Raw genomic sequence first — 15,617 nt, forward strand, 5'->3', positions numbered from 1 at the left:
TCCGCCAATCGAAGGCCGGTCTGCCGCATAGCCACGCCCAAAACAGAACAGAGCCCGCCCCTGAGGCCGGGCTTTCTCCAATCCCCTTCGCGCCTTCTGAGACCGATACCTGCCTCCGCCAATTCTGGCGCACCCTGGCCAGGTGCCTGGGGCCGAGTTCCAACCCAGCCGGGTGGTCGGCTTGGTCTCCCGCTCGGAGCACCTGTATCGAGACAGCCACAGGAACTCAGGATCCTGGGTAGAGGGGTCGAAGCCTGTGGAAGGAACAAGGAGGGAATACTGAGCGACAGGCTTGAAGAGCTGGTTCCACTTCTGCATGATTGTCTGACCGTAAGCAAATCGCTCAGCCTCTCCGGGGAGGCTCCAAGCCTGTTTCCCCCGCGCAGAGTGGGTCTGAGATTCGAATACCGTAATAAATATGAAAACAAAAGTGCTGTACCAATACAGACTCGCACCACTCCTCCGACCTCGTGGTAATTATGTGCCAAGTCCCGGGCACATTACGTCCATAATCTCAGAACTGTAGGAAGTTGGGAACTATTATCCTGTCACAACTGAGCTCGGAGAGGTGAAGTCTAAGGTCGCAGAGTGGCAGAGGGGAACTCAAATACATGTCAGTGCTAGAGAGTGGGTTGGGGGCTTTAACCACCCATAATCTCCATCAGCAACTGACAAGCCTCTCCAAAAAAAAAAAAAAAAAAAAAAAAAAAAAAATACACTGTTAAAAAGCAATGTGCTTACTTTGATATATGGCCTTCCAGAGAAGTCCTCTGGTTCTCTCTTAAGCAGATTGCCACTACTTCCTTGAAATTCTTGAGTCCTCTTGCCTCTCACCCAAACCTGGGTCTGTCTGACTCTCAAACACTTGCTGTTTCCTAGGCTATCCTGCCTGCTCCCCTTGTAGAACTGCATGAACCTGACCAAACTGAACTGGATTTGCAAGGTTATCATAAATGAAGAGACTTGGGTCCCAAGATTGACTGTTACACTAGGCCGCTTTTAAATTATTTTCAGCATTTACATATTATTAACCCATACTGGGCCTCATCTGATCCTCACAAAACTCTTGGAATAGGAGGTAAGGCAAGTTCATATTTCCATTGTGCAATAATAAAGCCGACCTTCAAAGAAATAAAATATATTGTTCACATTCACAGCTAGGAAGTGGTGGAGCTGGGATCTAAACTGAAATCTTTGGACTCCATGGGCTTTGGAGTTGTAAACTGGGGTTCCAAACTTAGTTGTTTACTCATCTATAAAATAGGCTATCTACTCTTCAGCATTGCTCAAAAGACTGAACAAGAGAACATGGTTGTTGTGTTGTCTAGCTGTCTAGAAAAATGTATGGCGCAAAGTAGGTACTCCATTAATGTTGGCTAATTCTTTTTCTTTTTTTTTTGTTTTTTGTTTTGAGATTTTTGTTGTTGTTGTTGTTGTTGTTGCTATTTCTTGAGCCGCTCCCGCGGCATGTGGAAGTTCCCAGGCTGTAGCCACCGGCCTATGCCAGAGCCACAGCAAAGCGGGATCCGAGCTGCGTCTGCAACCTACACCACAGCTCACGGCAACGCCAGATCGTTAACCCACTGAGCAAGGGCAGGGACCGAACCCGCAACCTCATGGTTCCTAGTCGGATTCGTTAACCACTGCACCACGACGGGAACTCCTAATTCTTTTTCTAATGGTGATCTCTTGACCAAGGCACTTCCAGTTCCTACCCTTTTCTGCTGCACATTCTCCACCAAGGACTGGCTGGGAAAAACCTAGTTCCTGCCACCTGCAACCTCATCCTGGACTCTGGTCTCTTTATCTGTAAAATACAAGGGTTGGGCAGGTGGATATCCAAGAACCTGTCAGCTCTGGAAGTACCCCCTCACCCAGACCCTACCCCGCCCCAAAGAAGTCTACATTGTGACAGCTGCTCAGAGAAGCTGAGTTAGTGCAGTGACCCCAGGTGTGGACCCCCTAAGGAAGAGCAAGTTGACCGACAGACAAATAGCTAAGCCTAAAAGAGGGAAATCAACCTTGATTGCTCTCCTTCATCCTCACAGCTGGGCACCAAGCTCTGTTCATCAATTCAAAAAAAAATTTTTTTTGGCTACACGTGAGGCATGTGGATGTTTCTGGGACAGGGATCAAATCCAAGCTGCAGCTGTTTCCTACACTACTGTGGCAAAGTAGATCCTTAACGCACTGACACATAGTGGGAACTCCTCAACAAATATTAAGTGCCTACTATGTGCCAGGCACTGTTCTAACCACAGGGGGTGAGGTTGTGAACACAACCTAAACTCAGTGTCCTCATGGCACCTTCGTTCTTAATGGTTTGATCTGTCCAGTCCATCCTCTCCTCCTCATCTCCAAGACCTGGCCCCAATCCAAGCCTCATTTTTTGTTTCTTTTTGAGGCCAGACCTGCAGCATATGGAAGTTCCTAGGCTAGGGGTCGAATTGGAGCCATAGCCGCCAGCCTACACTACTGCCACAGCGACACCAGATCCAAGCTGCATCCGCAACCTATGCCTCAGCTTGCTGTAACACTGGATCCTTAAACCTACTGAGGGTTTAAGGGTCTCAAATAATCAACGAAGAGCTCGAATTTTGCCCTGCAGCTCGTAGGGGGCTGTCAGAGTTTTAAACTGAGGAATGACAAGGTAGGGTTTGCATATTAGGAAAGTTCCTCTGGCAACTGGTACAGAAGGGGAACCTTGAACAGGGAGCTCATTGACAGTGTACTACTTAGATTCAGGCATAAAAAAAATGAGGCTTGAATCCCACTCCTGGGCATCTATCCAGAGAAAACCATGACTCAAAAAATACGTGTACCACAGTGTTCACTGCAGCACTATATACAAGCCATGGAAACAACCTAAATGTCCACTGACAGAGAAGTGGATAAAGATGTGGTACACATACACAATGGCATACTACTCAGCCATTAAAAGGAAAAAAATAACAGCATTTGCAGCAACACAGATGGACCTAGAAATTATCATGCTAAGTGAAATCAGTCAGTCAGTGAGACACCAAAATCATATGCTATCACTTACATGTGGAATCTTAAAAAAAGGACACAATGAACTTCTTTGCAGAACAGATACTGACTCATAGACTTTGAAAAACTTATGGTTTCCAAATGAGACATGTTGGGGGTGGGGGGAGGCGCTGGGGGTTTGGGATGGAAATGCTATAAAATCAGGTTGTGATGATCACTGTACAACTATAAATGTAATAAAATTCACTGTGTAATTTAAAAAAAATGAAGCTTGGGGAAAAAAAGGAGTTCCCATAGTGGCTCAGTGGTAATGAACCCGACAAGTATCCATGAGGACTTGGGTTCGATCCCTGGCCTTGATCAGTGGGTTAAGGATCCAGTGTTGCTGTAACCGTAGTATAGTTCACAGATGCAGCTCAGATCCTGCATTGTTGTGGCTGTGGCACAGGCTGGCAGCTGCAACTCCAATTTGACCCCTAGCCTGGGAACTTCCATATGCTGCAGGTGTGGACCTCAAACACAAAAACAAAAAAACTAGGCATGCAAAGCTCTATAATCTTGTTTCCTTCTCCTACAGTACCCCAGTTTGCCTCCACAGTCAGTTCCCTTCCTGTACATCAGGAGAACTAGAGTGGAGCCCCTGAAACATTCAGGCTCCATGGTGAGACCACGATAGAAGGAGAGCCCTCCCCCCGATTCCTGCAGAGCCAAGATGTTGCTAGAAAGGAAATAAGGAACAGTGTTGGGTAAACAGCTAAGCCCCAGCACCAGATGGCTCAAATTTGCATTTTCTGTGGCTCAACATCTACTCTGTATAAAAGCTCCTTTACCTACCTGGCTGATCTCCATCTAAACAAATTCTGCCAGAGGCCACTAACCTCTCACTTTGAGACCAAAGCTAGACCATTTTCTCAGCTGAGTCGGGGAGAGAGCAGGGTTCAAGTCAGCTCTTAGGACAGACTTCCCTTGGTTCTAGCTGTGGTTGACAGAGAGAAGGAAGATGGGCCTCTAGAAGCTCCTGGCCCTGCTAACTTGTAAAAGATCCTGCATCAGAATCACAAGCCACCCCTGTAGCTCTGCCCAGAGCCAGGAGGGCAAAGCAGCCCTGCTGGAATTAAAACTCAGATCCAGGGAGCCTATTGTGCCTCAGTTGTAATGAACCCAACTAGTATCCATAAGGATGCAGGTTCGATCTATGGCCTCAATCAATGGGTTAAAGATATGGCATTGCTGTAAGTTGTGGTGTAGGCAGCATACATGACTTGGATCCCTCATTGCTGTGGCTGTGGCACAGGCCACAACTGCAGCTCTGATTTGACCCCTAGCCTGGGAACTTCCATATGCCACAGGTGTGGCCATAAAACACAAACACACATACACACACAACTCAGGTCCATAGTGGTTAAGGGTTCAGCATCATTACTGCTGTGGCTCCAGTTGGACCCCTGACTCAGGGAACTTTTGCATGCCCTGATCAAGGCCAAAAAAACCCCATCCAAACAAACAAAGAAAAAAACTCAGGTCCAGGGAGTTCCCGTCGTGGCGCAGTGGTTAACGAATCCGACTAGGAACCATGAGGTTGCGGGTTCGGTCCCTGCCCTTGCTCAGTGGGTTAACGATCTGGCGTTGCCGTGAGCTGTGGTGTAGGTTGCAGACGCGGCTCGGATCCTGCGTTGCTGTGGCTCTGGCATAGGCCGGTGGCTACAGCCTGGGAACCTCCACATGCCGCGGGAGCGGCCCAAAGAAACAGCAAAAAGACCAAAAAAAAAACCTCAGGTCCAGAAATGCAAACCCCATGGTCAGCCTGGGGGCACTGTGGCCTCCTGCCAGCAGCTTTGAGAGGGCACAGCAACTGTGATGTGTGAGTCCAAAGTGTGCAAAGTCAACCAGTGGAGGGGAAGTCAGTGCCCAGCGAACACCCCCAGGGAGCCTGGGGTCTTACCTACCTGGACAGGCCCTGGCGACTTCCTGGAGGAATGTTCTGGTATGTGAACCAAAGGGGAGCTGGAACACCAGGCTGAGCTCTGCTGTGTCCAGCTGGACAGTGACATCTGAGCCTGCACAAGGGAGGCAGGAAATGAGCCCTTGGCCTCCAGGATGCTTAGGTGCATTTTTAGTCTGTAGTCCCCAGAGTGAGAGTCAGCAGCCCAAGCCCCCAAAGTCCCTTCGGCCCTTAAGCAATTCACTAGAGGCTGCTGCTGGGGAGATGAGGGAGCCCTCTGTGCCCCCAGCTTCAAATTAATATCACCTTTAGTCTACAAAAGGCATGGACCAAGGCTCTGAAAGGTCAGTAAGTCTCGCCACAACAGTACTGGTCAGAGCTGGAAGAGAACAAATTCTCAACCTGCAGTCAATCCCCAGTAAGTGGAATGAAAAGCACATGGAGGGGCTGTCAGTCAGTCTCCTTGACTGTGCCAGGCATATGCCAGGCACTGGGAAAACCAAGCCGAAGAGATCAGACACGGCCTGCCTTCAGGGAGCTAGACTGTGGATGGTGTCTAGTGTGACCCCAGCACCTGACAGGCCCGTGGTGAGCACCCAAAACGTGTGCTGAACTAATGAATGAACAGGAGCAGTCTAGAAATATGGTTAAAAGCATGGGCTCCAGAGTCTGGATTCCAAGTTTGAATCCTGATTCCCTCACTTACTAAATCGATTATTTTCTCTGGGTCTCAGGGAAAGGCTTGTCTATAAAACGGGGATGAAAACAGTGATGACCCCATAGAATCGTTGTAAGGAAAGCACCACGTGATGTGTGTAAAGCTCTTGGCACAGAGCCTGGCACAAGCTCATCATCGATTAAATATTCATTTCTATTATTATTTTTTTATGGCCACACTTGCAGCATATGGAAGTTCCTGGGCCAGGGATGGAATCTGAGCTGCAGCTGCAACCTAAGCCACAGGTTTGGCAATGCTGGACCCATTAACACACTGGGGGAGTTCCCATTGTGGCTCAGTGGTTAACGAATCTGACTAGGAACCATGAGGTTGTGGGTTTGATCCCTGGCCTTGCTCAGTGGGTTAAGAGTCTGGCGTTGCCATGAGCTGCAGTGTAGGTCACAGATGTGGCTTGGATCCCACATTGCTGTGGCTCTGGCATAGGCCAGCGGCTACAGCTCCGATTTGACCCCTAGCCTGGGAACCTCCATATGCCACAGAAGTGGCCCAAGAAATGGCAAAAAGACAACAAACAAACACACTGGGGCCGGGCTGGGGAATCAAACCGGGCTGGGGATCAAACCTTCACTTCCACAACAACCCAAGCCTCTGCAGTTGGATTCTTAACCCACTGCCCCATGGCAGGAACTCCATTATTATTATTATTATTATTATTATTATTATCATCATCATTACCACTACTACTACTTCCATTATAATCTACAACTACAGTGTAGCAAAGATGTTAAATGGGTCACTAGGAGTTCCCGCGTGGCTCAGCAGATTAAGGGCCTGGCAGGTCACTCTGATCTTGGGCAGGAAACTTCATATGCTGCGGGGTGCAACCCTCCTTGCAAAAATGGGTCCCTATAAATAATCAAATCACTGAGTGACAGATAGCTGGCAAGGATGAGAAAAAGTAATGTGTATTAGTGAGATGTAAACACTTAAAGGATTTCAACAACCTGAGGAGTTCAACAAAGGCTTCCTGGGGAAAGTCAGTGTGCACTGAAGCCCTGAAGTTGAGTGGCTAAGTGAAAAGAGAAGTGAGGGTTTTGAAGAGGAGAGAGTAGCCTTTGCAGGGCTCCGTGGTGAGAATGCGTCACGTTTGAGGTGCTGGAAGCCATCTAGAGGATTCCTAGCACAGCAAGCAGGGAAGAGAGTGACTGGAGAGGTGAGCGGGCCTGATTCTGCAGGGCCTTGCTTGCCCATAAAGGAAGAGGATGCTCCTAATTCACACCACTCCCGTCTTTGTAGACCCTGCATTACTGCCCCAACCGGGACTCGGACTGAAAGGACCACTCACCGAGAATGTAGAGTTCACCTTCCCGGGACACTGTGGGGAGGGAAACGAAAGGCCCTTAGCAATTGACCATCATCCTCGTTCCCACAGCCCACCCCCAATCAAGGTAGAAATGACCTGGGGGTGGGGGAAGCAGAGGAACAGAATCGCACCGCCCAGGCCCTGCGGCACCTTCTTCCAGCGTGAAATCTCGCGAGATCGGCACTATTTGGTCCAAGGAGACATCGTCCCCGGTGATGGCCATCCTCCGGTGTGTATACACGAAGAGGCTGAGGGAAAGGAAGCAGACTGAGGACAGGGGGCCCAGAGTCATGCCTCAGGCCCGTCGTGGAAGCCTCAGGGTGCCCAACTCCTTCCTTGGTCCCCAGGGTTATGCTGGTGGCTCCTAAACGTGCACAAACCTCCTGCCTCTCTCTGCCTGTGGAGCCCATCAGAGACTTGTCTTATGGATGGGCCATCAAAGCTGAACTTACCTCACTGCAGGGAGCCCCTGCTTTGTTAGTAAAACCTGTGGCTGATTTCTCCCTTGTGCTTTCTGGCCCTGCGTGTGACAAGAACATGGCAATCTTAGCCTCCTTCTTTCCCTCCCTGAACCTCAGTTTTTCCATCTGTAAAATGAGGGCGATGAGTTAGAAAATGCCTAAGGGTCCCTAAGTTTTAGTTTCTGGCTCTAGGACCTTTGATAAGTACTAGTTATTCTCTCTCTGCTTCTGTGTAATTTGTGGGCAGTACTAGCAACATTTACGGAGCCCTTTCTAGTACTTTAGTGTGTTTTAAAGGCTTTATGGGAGTTCCCATTGTGGCTCAGTGGTTAACGAATCCGACTAGGAACCATGAGGTTTCGGGTTCGGTCCCTGGCCTTACTCAGTGGGTTAGGGATCTGGCATTGCCGTGACCTGTGGTGTAGGTTGCAGATGCGGCTTGGATCCTGCGTTGCTGTGGCTCTGGCGTAGGCTGGCAGCTAGAGCTCCAATTCAACCCCTAGCCTGGGAACCTCCATATGCCGAGGGAAGCGGCCCTAGAAAAGGCAAAAAGACAAAAAATAATAATAATAATTAAAAAAATAAAATAAAGGCTTTATGCATAGGAGTTTCCTGGTGGTATAGTGGGTTAAGGATCCACTGTTGCTGCTGTGGCTCAGGTCACTGTTGTGGCACGGGTGTGATCCCTGGTTTGGGAACTTTCACATGCAGCAGGCACGGCCAAAAAAATTTAAAAAAAGACTTTATGCGTAGTAATTCATTTTAATTTTTAGTCCAGACATATTGACGGACAGAGCAGTAAACAGCTTGCTCAAGGTCATGTGGCTCAGGAATTCCCAGCATGGCTCATCGGTAATGAACCTGACTAGTATCCATGAGGATGCAGGGTTTTGTTTTTTTTTTTTTTTTGGCTTTTGTCTTTTTTGTTGTTGTTGTTGTTGCTATTTCTTGGGCCGCTCCCGCGGCATATGGAGGTTCCCAGGCTAGGGGTTGAATCGGAGCCGTAGACACCGGCCTACGCCAGAGGCACAGCAACGCAGGATCCGAGCCGCATCTGCAACCTACACCACAGCTCACGGCAACTCCGGATCGTTAACCCACTGAGCAAGGGCAGGGACCGAACCTGCAACCTCATGGTTCCTAGTCGGATTCGTTAACCACTGTGCCACGACGGGAACTCCAGGATGCAGGTTTGATTCCGGGCATCACTCAGTGAGTTAAGGATCCAGCATTGCCATGAACTGTGGTGCAGGTCACATATATGGCTTGTATCTGGTGCTGCTGTGGCTGTGGTGTAGGCTGGCAGCTACAGCTCCTATTCGACCCCTAGCCTGGAAACTTCCATATGTTACAGGTGCGGCCCTAAAAAAGACCAAAAAAAAAAAAAAAAATCAGAAGTAACAAAGCCTGGTTTGAACCCAAGCAGGCAGAGGCTCAAGATCTGAAGCAGTACATTAAACTATCTTTTCTTGAGAAGCTTCCTCATCAATTTTGAAGAGTGTATGAGCTAATGACATGTAGGGCTTGGAATATACTTGTTCAAAAAAATTAACTATCATTATTATAATTATTCTAGAAGCCTCAGACTCTGCCCTGGAGGGATACATGAAATCCTGCTGGAGGAACAGTGGAGAATAAACCCCGAGGCCCAGGTAAGCAAGGACCAAACATGGCACTTACGCGTGTTCCTGGCCACCATGCTCCAGGCGGTAGCGCACGAGTCCCAGGAGGCGGCTCTGCCTGCTGTCCCCCTCACACAGCACACCTTGCACTGCCTGCTGCTCAGAGTCAAGGCAAACCAAAAGGAAGCCAGCACCCAGGCCTCTCCCAACCCAGGCCACCCCACCTTCCCTGCCCTACCCTCACCGACACAGACTCGCTGGGTGACCCTGGGCAAGTCGCTTCACCTCTCTGACTTTTTCTCATCTGTGATATGGTGATAATAATTCCCAGCTTCACAGCAGGTAGGAGGATAACTGAGTATGTAAAACACCTGGCAGAGAGTCTGGGACTGGATAAATGCTTAATAAGTGCTGGTTTCTGGAGTTCCCATCGTGGCTCATCAGTAATGAACCCGACTAGTATCCATGAGGACGTGGATTTGATTCCTGGCCTCGCTCAGTGGGTTAAGGATCCAGCGTTGCTGTGAGCTGCGGTGTGGGTTGCACACATGGCTCAGTTCTGGTGTTGCTGTGGCTGTGGCATGGGCCGGCATCTGCAGCTCCAATTGGACCCCTAGCTTGGGAACTTCCATGTGCCGCAGGTGAGGCCTTAAAGTTAAAAAAAAAAAAAAGTGCTGGTTTCCTTCTCCCTGCATGCCGCCTCCCCCCCCCCACCCCCACCCCCCCGACCCCATGGCACAGAGAGAGGGAGGCAAGCAGATACACACGTGCGGACACCAGTCATTCCACTTGCCAAGGCCAGGCAGGATATGATGAGGCAGTACTCCCCCTCAGCCAGGGTCTCCTGGATGGCCACAGACTGGTCCATGCTGGGCCCCCGCTGAGCAGACACACCCTGGGGGAGGGCAAACGGGGGCTCCTTAAGTCAACAAGTCTCCCAGTGGGTGATGGAGCTGCCTCCGAGGGCTGGGGGCAGGGAGGAGGGGCTTTTGTGCTGGGAGAGGGTGGAGGAGGCCGGATCCTCTCCCTCCTCCTCCCCGCCCCTCCCCTCTAGAATGGACCTCTTAGTTTCTAGGGAGAGGGGCCAAACCTTTGCCTCTGGTGGGAGGTACAATGTGCTGTACCACCCTTTGTCTGGAAGGGCATCCAAGCGTTTCTAAATGGGGTCCAGTCTACTTGTCGGATGTGGAGTGGTGCCTTGTCCCATTACTGGAGAGCAGGACACTGTCCCACTGCTCCTGGGATGGAGCTCTGCCTCTCTTTTGGGGGAGCAGAATGAGTCCTGCTGGCACCTCTCAGGGAGGTGTCAGAGGGGTATCTCCATGGGGTTGTGGAGAAACCCTGTTCCTCTCAGAAAAGGAGCCTCTCAGCCTGGACAAGTCCTGTGCTCCTTTCCTTGGAGATGGGAAAGTGTCCCGTTGCTCCTTGGCCCTCCCCCAGCCCAGCAGGCCCCATTGCATCAGCCGCAGGCCAGGGTGTCTGGTTCTGACAGCCTCAGGACAGGGGTCCCGGCCCTCAAGTTGTCCAGTCCCTCCTGCTCAGCCCTGCTCTGGCTTCCCTGCTCCCACCAGCTCCTGCTACCCTGCCATTGCCACCTACCTCTAGAGCTGTCACCGCTGCTGGCGGTGCGGAACACCGCGGCCCGGCCCCGGGGCCCAGCCAGGGACTACATTTCCCAGCAGCCCCTGCGCCACAGGCTGGTCAGCCGCCTGCAAGTCCCAGCATGCCCGCGCCAATCCCTAGGGGAGGGCCCTCCTGTCCCTGCCCCGGGTAACCCCTTAGGACCTGGGATAGAATGGGCTCCTATTCCAACAACGTTTTCCTAAGGACTGCTCCTGCCTCACCGTCCACCCTCTGTCATGGAGCCAGAACCTCCTGCCCAGGGCCCAGGAAGAAGATGGTCACTTTAAGGGACAACATTTTCTCCTGAGTGTCCTCCTCAGCTCTCAACACTGGCCTCTACTGGAACTCTCCCTCCCCAAATAATTACCCCAACCTAGCTTAAAGGAGAACAACACTATGAAGAACCACAGTCCCCATTTTCCAGGTGAAGAAACTGAGGCTCAGGTTGCATAATTTGACCAAGGCCCCACCGCAGCTAGCAAAGTGGCAAAATGGGGCCTCTATTTAAAGTCTGATTCCAGAGTTCCCATTGTGGCTCAGAGGAAATGAATCTGACTAGTATCCAAGAGGATGGAGGTTTGATCCTTGGCCTGGGTCAGTGGGTTAAGGATCCGGCATTGCCATGAGCTGTGATGTAGGTTGCAGACGCAGCTCGAATCCTGCATCACTGTGGCTATGGTATAGCCTGGCAGCTACAGCTCCGATTCAGCCCCTAGACTAGGAACTTCCATGTGCCACAGATGCTGCCCTAAAAAGACAAAAAAAAAAAAAAAAAAAAAAATCCTAATTACAACTTCTTTGCCATCAACACTGCCACGTGTGCATTTCCTCCCTTAGCCTCAGCAGTGTCTGTGATGGCAGCACCCGGTCCTGCCTGCCTCATGGGGCTGTTTGAGGTTCATGGATACAAACGCTTCATAAAGGGTGTGACCCTGTGCATATACAGTACTTCGCTGAGACCCCATCCTCTCTCCTTCTCAGGGAGGAAAGAGGTCAGGGAAGGGGGTCCCTTGGCTCTCAAGAGAGCCTGAGTGTTGACTTTGTTGTTCTCCAGCCCCTTCCCCTCGTTCACCTGGCCTCAGGCACCTGGGTAAAGCATCCCTCCTTTGGGACCTCGATTTCCCCACCTAAGATAAGGACAAAAAGGGCCAGCTCAGATCAGGGAGTCCAGCCTATTGGCCATTTGAGTAAACTGTAAGCTCCCCCAATAGTCTCACCCCAGTGTAGTTTGTGGCACACAGGTAACCTTCAGGATATGTTTATTGAATTAGCAAATTACCTTAATAAATACTCCTTCTCTCAAGCTTTGAGCCAAGCTGAAGGGTCAGTCCTGGGGAAGAAGTGACCATGCGATTTTCTTCTTTTTTCTTTGGAGGCATATGGAGGTCAAATCGGAGCTGCAGCTGGAGCCTAGGCCACAGCCATGCTGGATCCGAGCTGCGTCTGTCACATATGCCACAGCTTACTGCAATGCTGGATCCTTAACCCACTGAGCCAGGCGAGGGATTGAACCCACATCCTCAGAGAGACAACGTCAGGTCCTTAATCCACCGAGCCACAGTGGGAACTCTGACCACGTGATTTCTAACCCATCTTCCCTCCTCTTGCCCTAAGCTGAGGGTTGCTGCCTTAGTGACCAGTTCAGGTTTGTACATGTAAACCTCTTGCAGAAACAGACATCACTTTCTTCTCAGTCTTCTTTTCCTGGAAATATCCACAGCATAAATGGAGCTCAATTTGATTAGAATTTGGTTTCAACACTATGGGAGGGGGAAGGGGATTAATTTAGATCCTTAGAGATAAAGGAGGTGGGGGTCACTGAGGCCAGCCAGCCAGCCAGTCCCCAGAGAACATACAGGGAATCAGAAACAAGGGGGCCTGGGAGTTCCTGTTGTAGCTTAGCGGGTGAAGAACCCAACTAGTATCCATGAGGATGCAGGTTTGATCCCTGGTCCAGCTTAGTGGGTTAACCATCCAGCGTTGCCATGAGCTGCGATGAGGGTTGAGGAGGAGGCTCAGATCTGGTGTTGCTGTGGTGTAGGCCGGCAGCTACAGCTCCAGTTCCACCCCTAGCTTGGGAACCTCCATGTGCTGCACCTGCGGCCCTAAAAAAGGTTTAAAAAAAAAAAAAGAAAGAAAGAAAGAAAGAAAGAAAGAAAGGAGGGGACCTGGAGACTTGGAGGATTTCAGCTGCTGCCCTGGATTTCAGCATAATGTGGAGCTAGGAGAGTCTAGCAGCCTGGCCCCAGGAGGTCTAGCTCCAGCCAGAGTTGGCTGCTGACCCCCTCTATCCAGGCAGGAGGAGGGAGGGCAGCACCCCGACCTTGGAGCACTCTGGGGGCCCACCTCACAGAAGTCCACCCCCACAGGGCATTGGGCCACAGCTCTCTGTCCTTTGAAGCAGTCACTGCCTTGGCAGGAGAAGTTGGGACAGATTTTTCCCCCAGAAGAGAAGGTGAAGGGAAGGGTGAGAGGTGGGGAGCCCTGTGAATTCTGGGCAGAGCTGGGGCTGGAGCCCCATCCTGCCTGTTCCTCTGTCCCGGGCCACCCTGTACTGTCCGTTGCTGCCTCCACATCCCAGAGCAGACACATGTGGACAGACACTCATGTTTCTCTTGGGGGCTGGTGGGGTGGTGGTCACTGGGGTAGAGTGGGAAGCAGCTTGTCCTCTGGGATGGTCAGATGGCCGAGGCGTAGGAGCAGAGCAGGGCTGCCTGGGGAAGTACTGTGACCTGTCTGCTGGGGGACAATTCCTCCACAAAATCCCAGCTTCCCCTCTCCCCCCCCAAGAGAGGCTCTCTTGTGCGTGGATGTTCCAACCTGAAACTCCCCATCTCTGCCACCCTGGAACAGCACGGACTTGCTGGGAGCTTGGGGGGAGGGGAGCACTGGCTCAGCCATGGGGGAGAGAAGGGGGAGTTGGGAGGGGAATCTGGAAGGGGTGGGGCACTGATGAGGAGGATAGACCTCAAGGCTAAGGGTCAGCCTGACAAGGTTTAGAGGTTGGGGTGTTGAGAAAGGTTGGGGAGGTTCCTGAAAAGAGCTCAGATGTGGGGGCCTGTTGGGGTGGGGGTGCTCAGAACTAGGGCTTAGTGGGCGGGCAAGGCTTAGGAATGGGGACAGGTGGCGTGGGGCTCAGAGTTTATGGGGCGGAGGAGGACCTGGGAGGAGGGGTTCAGAGCTGCAGGCTGGTGGCACTGTTGAGCACCAGGCAGAGTGGGCTGCCACTGCAGCACCACGGAGAGCAGGGTCCTGGGCTGGAGTTGCAGCCCACAGACAAGAGCAGGGACTGGTTTCATTTCTCCCCTCACACACTGAGGCTGTACTGGGCTGTGCAGTGGGACGCACTGAGCAGGGTCAGCTGAATAAAGAGAGTGCCTGTGAGTCCAGGAGGACTGGGGGGCCAAGCAGTCCTGGGCTGTCCCTCAGCTTCTCTGGGCAACCCAAACACTGACTCGTCTCCCTCCTGCTTTAGTCTCTCCCTCCCAGCACCTTGCTGTTGGTACCTGAAGGTCAGCACCCCTTCCCACCCTACAACGGCCCCTCCTGGCAGCATCCTGCCTGGGACCCAACAGCAGGCCCCCCTCTCCCCCCACCTCTCATCCGTGCCCCCCTGGACCACATTTTGCTGTTTGGTTGAAGAACTCTGCCTCCTGGTAGCATGCTGTTCCTCCAAAGTAATGGAAGTTATGGCAGGAGTTCCCACTGTGACGCAATGGGATCAGCAGTGTTTCTGCCATGCTGGGATGCAGGTTGTATCCCCAGCCCGGCACAGTGGGTTAAGGATCCGGTGTTGCCGCAGTTGTAGCAGAGGTCACAACTGCAGCTTGGAGCCTGGGAACTCTGTATGCTGAAGGGTGCCCCCCCCACCAAAAAAACCAAACCAAACCAAAAAAAATCCACCCCCAAATCCCCAAAGTATTGGAAGTTATGGCATATCTGTGGGAGGATTTGAACCCTGTGGCCCCATTCCCACAGGTGAAGGCACCCACAAGGCTCTGTCCTCCTTCATATATTGCCTACCTGGACAGGAGTGGGGGTCAGCTGGGTTCACACCAGGTTCTTGGCTAACCAAGACCTGCAGGAGGATGGGTAGGAGGAAAAGGAGAAAGGAAACCACTGCAGGAAGTACCCAGCTCAAGAATCAAGGTCAAGGCAAGGTCATGCAGTGGTTAAGCAGAAGAAATCATGATACCAGGGAGAAGAAGGGGCAGTCTCAGGACCCTGCACTGGTCACAGGCTAGGGTTAATCACAGGGTCCACGAAAGGCTGGGGTCCCTGGGCTGAGGACAGCTACCACGGAAAAAAGCAGCTGTCAGCTCTGGCAGTTCCCTCTGACGCTGCTGCCCCTGGGAACACAGGCAAAAGAAGGAAGCTCAGCTGATGTCCACACTGGAGCCAGAGGGAGAAAATCAAGCCAGTTGGTAGGTGGAAGGACCCCACTGGGATGTGCCTTATTCGTGTAGCTGAGAAACCTGGCAGGTGGAGGAAGATCTCAGAGGAGACCACAGTGGGGGGAGGCCAGGTCCTCCCAGGGCGCCCCTGCAACAGGACCGTGTGCAGGGAGAGGTCACAGGCCCATTCCCACCCTGAGAACTTGGAGGTGAGGCTGCCAGCAGCACCAGAAGGATGAAGAGGGGAGGTAGCTATTATCTCAAAGATTAAAAAATGAAAAATAAGAGTTCCTGTTGTGGCTCAGTGGGTTAGGAACACAGCATAAGTGTCCCTGAGGATGTGGCTTCGATCCCTGGTCTGGCTCAGTGCATTAGGATCTGGCATTGCCACAAACTGTGGCTTAGGCTGCAGCTCCCGATTCAGCTCCTAGCCTGGGAACTTCCGTATGCCCCAGGTGCAGCCCTAAAAACAAAAAAAAAAAAAGGAAAAATAATGCAGAAGGAAGACAAAAACCTCCCCTTTGTCTGCCCCACTTCCCCCA

The 15,617-nt window shown here is 51.6% G+C and overlaps 1 protein-coding gene, 1 long non-coding RNA gene and 1 pseudogene across 2 annotated transcripts in view; 1 reads left to right on the plus strand and 2 right to left on the minus strand.

The window, feature by feature from the left end:
* Positions 1 to 10,728, minus strand: part of INPP5B (inositol polyphosphate-5-phosphatase B) — a 59,056-nt gene extending 48,328 nt beyond the window's left edge. Inside the window, 7 exon segments of the mRNA XM_084963948.1 lie at positions 1 to 254; positions 4,938 to 5,048; positions 6,958 to 6,987; positions 7,126 to 7,223; positions 9,117 to 9,214; positions 9,822 to 9,953; positions 10,658 to 10,728. Of these exon segments, the coding sequence (XP_084820074.1) occupies positions 1 to 254; positions 4,938 to 5,048; positions 6,958 to 6,987; positions 7,126 to 7,223; positions 9,117 to 9,214; positions 9,822 to 9,926 (696 nt within the window). The 5' untranslated portion in view covers positions 9,927 to 9,953; positions 10,658 to 10,728.
* Positions 99 to 15,617, plus strand: part of LOC106510652 (uncharacterized) — a 20,441-nt gene continuing 4,922 nt past the window's right edge. The window contains exons 1-3 of the long non-coding RNA XR_002344973.2: positions 99 to 330; positions 880 to 1,078; positions 9,013 to 9,088. This is a non-coding gene — a long non-coding RNA (uncharacterized LOC106510652). The remainder of the gene's footprint in view (positions 331 to 879; positions 1,079 to 9,012; positions 9,089 to 15,617) is intronic.
* The window catches only part of LOC146402683 (uncharacterized), a 4,850-nt pseudogene continuing 2,119 nt past the window's right edge, over positions 12,887 to 15,617 (minus strand).

This window comes from Sus scrofa, chromosome 6, assembly GCF_054392235.1.
Source record: "Sus scrofa isolate SSC_HxYL_T2T_F1_AM1 chromosome 6, Sscrofa_HxYL_maternal_Yorkshire_Landrace_v2.0, whole genome shotgun sequence".
Classification (NCBI taxonomy): Eukaryota; Metazoa; Chordata; class Mammalia; order Artiodactyla; family Suidae; genus Sus; species Sus scrofa.